The sequence below is a fragment of the Antrostomus carolinensis genome, unplaced genomic scaffold (genome assembly GCF_000700745.2).
Source record: "Antrostomus carolinensis isolate BGI_N321 unplaced genomic scaffold, ASM70074v2 C13303046, whole genome shotgun sequence".
Lineage (NCBI taxonomy): Eukaryota > Metazoa > Chordata > Aves > Caprimulgiformes > Caprimulgidae > Antrostomus > Antrostomus carolinensis.
Window position 1 is genome coordinate 1 of NW_010355070.1, and position 1,467 is coordinate 1,467.

At 46.4% G+C, this 1,467-nt stretch overlaps 1 protein-coding gene across 1 annotated transcript; it reads left to right on the plus strand.

The window, feature by feature from the left end:
• Window positions 1–230: 230 nt before the first annotated feature.
• On the plus strand, window positions 231–798 carry LOC104517706 (D-aspartate oxidase; the record flags this gene model as incomplete). The annotated part of the gene is made up of 1 exon (XM_010176615.1): window positions 231–798. A coding segment is annotated over one exon (568 nt), but the record flags the coding sequence as incomplete, so codon positions are not given.
• Window positions 799–1,467: the final 669 nt, after the last annotated feature.

Genomic DNA, 1,467 nt, shown 5'->3' on the forward strand with positions numbered 1-1,467 from the left:
AAACCATTCTATGATTCTATGATCTTTTCCAGCCCAAACAAGCTGAAAAATAGCTTTGAGGAGACCAACTCAGACAAATCACAAACAGAAACCCCATGGCATTTTCTTTGCTTTTTGCTTTACCTGTTGTTTGGTTTTGATCAGTATGTTAAAGGCAATCTGTCTCATTTACTTAATGTGCAGAATAATTACATGAGGGTTTAGAGGTTTTTCTGCCTCACATTTTGCAGGTTGAAAGCAAGTGGCATCCAGATGTACACCAGAAAAGTTGCAGACTTGTGGGAGCTGCACCGTGAATATCATGTTGTTGTCAACTGTGCAGGCATTGGAGCCCACCAGCTGGTGGGGGATGAGAAGCTCTTCCCTGTCAGGGGACAAGTACTCAAGGTTCATGCTCCTTGGGTGAAAAACTTCATCCGGGATGGGGATGGCTTAACTTACATCTACCCAGGGATACACAGGGTGACCCTAGGGGGAACCAGGGAAAAGGAGAACTGGAGTCTCACCCCTGATCCCAGCACTACTAAAGACATCTTTGACAGATGCTGCTCCTTTGAGCCCTCACTGCAGGGAGCTCAGGATATCAAGGTGAAGGTGGGCCTGAGGCCATCCAGGCAGTGCGTGAGACTGCAGAGAGAGGTCTGGAGCCAAGGAGGAGTTAAGCTCCCGGTGGTCCACAACTATGGGCATGGGGCAGGTGGCTTTTCAGTGCACAGAGGCACAGCCAAAGAGGCTGCTCGCCTGGTGGGAGAGTGCATTGTTGCCCTGCAAGGCTCCTCATCGAAGGCCAAGCTTTGAATCCCAGAGGCTCCTTTTCCATTTACTACAAGCTAGTGTTGTATCTCCTCGTAGCAGCTTTGCACTTTTATTCCATTACTGGATAGAAGGAGCCTAAAACAACAGCTTGTGCCATTGCAGATGCTCGGTGGCATCTCATCTGGCTTCCAGCTGCCACCTTGGAAAGGCATGATGGTTGATCCAAGCATTAGTCCAGCTGTCCTCCTCTTCCATCTGGCATTGTTTCTTCCCTGGGCATCTCTCCTAGCTTCATGTTAAGGAAAAGGCAAGATATGTAAATATCCTTCACATATCAGGGATCAGAATGCTGCACTACAGTATCAATAACATCAATTTAGCATTTCTTCATCTGCATCTAAAGGGTAGCAGATGCACTAGGTTCAGATTCAGTAAAAACTAGGTCTCTCCTTTTGTACCAAATCTAATCTAGTATTGCCCTTGCTCCTGCCATCTTGCTAACAAACTTTACCATTTTCCACATGATTTACAAGAAAAAGAAAACCCTGTGCAGTGCTGCACTACAGTGCTCCAGGTCAGCTTTTATAGAGAGCAATGTCAGGTCACTGTCATGCACAGTGACCAGGCAAGAGTGATTTTAAGAGCAGGTCTGTGGCGCTGATCACTGAATTTGATCATATTATACCTCAGGGAACTTAACACAAAGTTTCT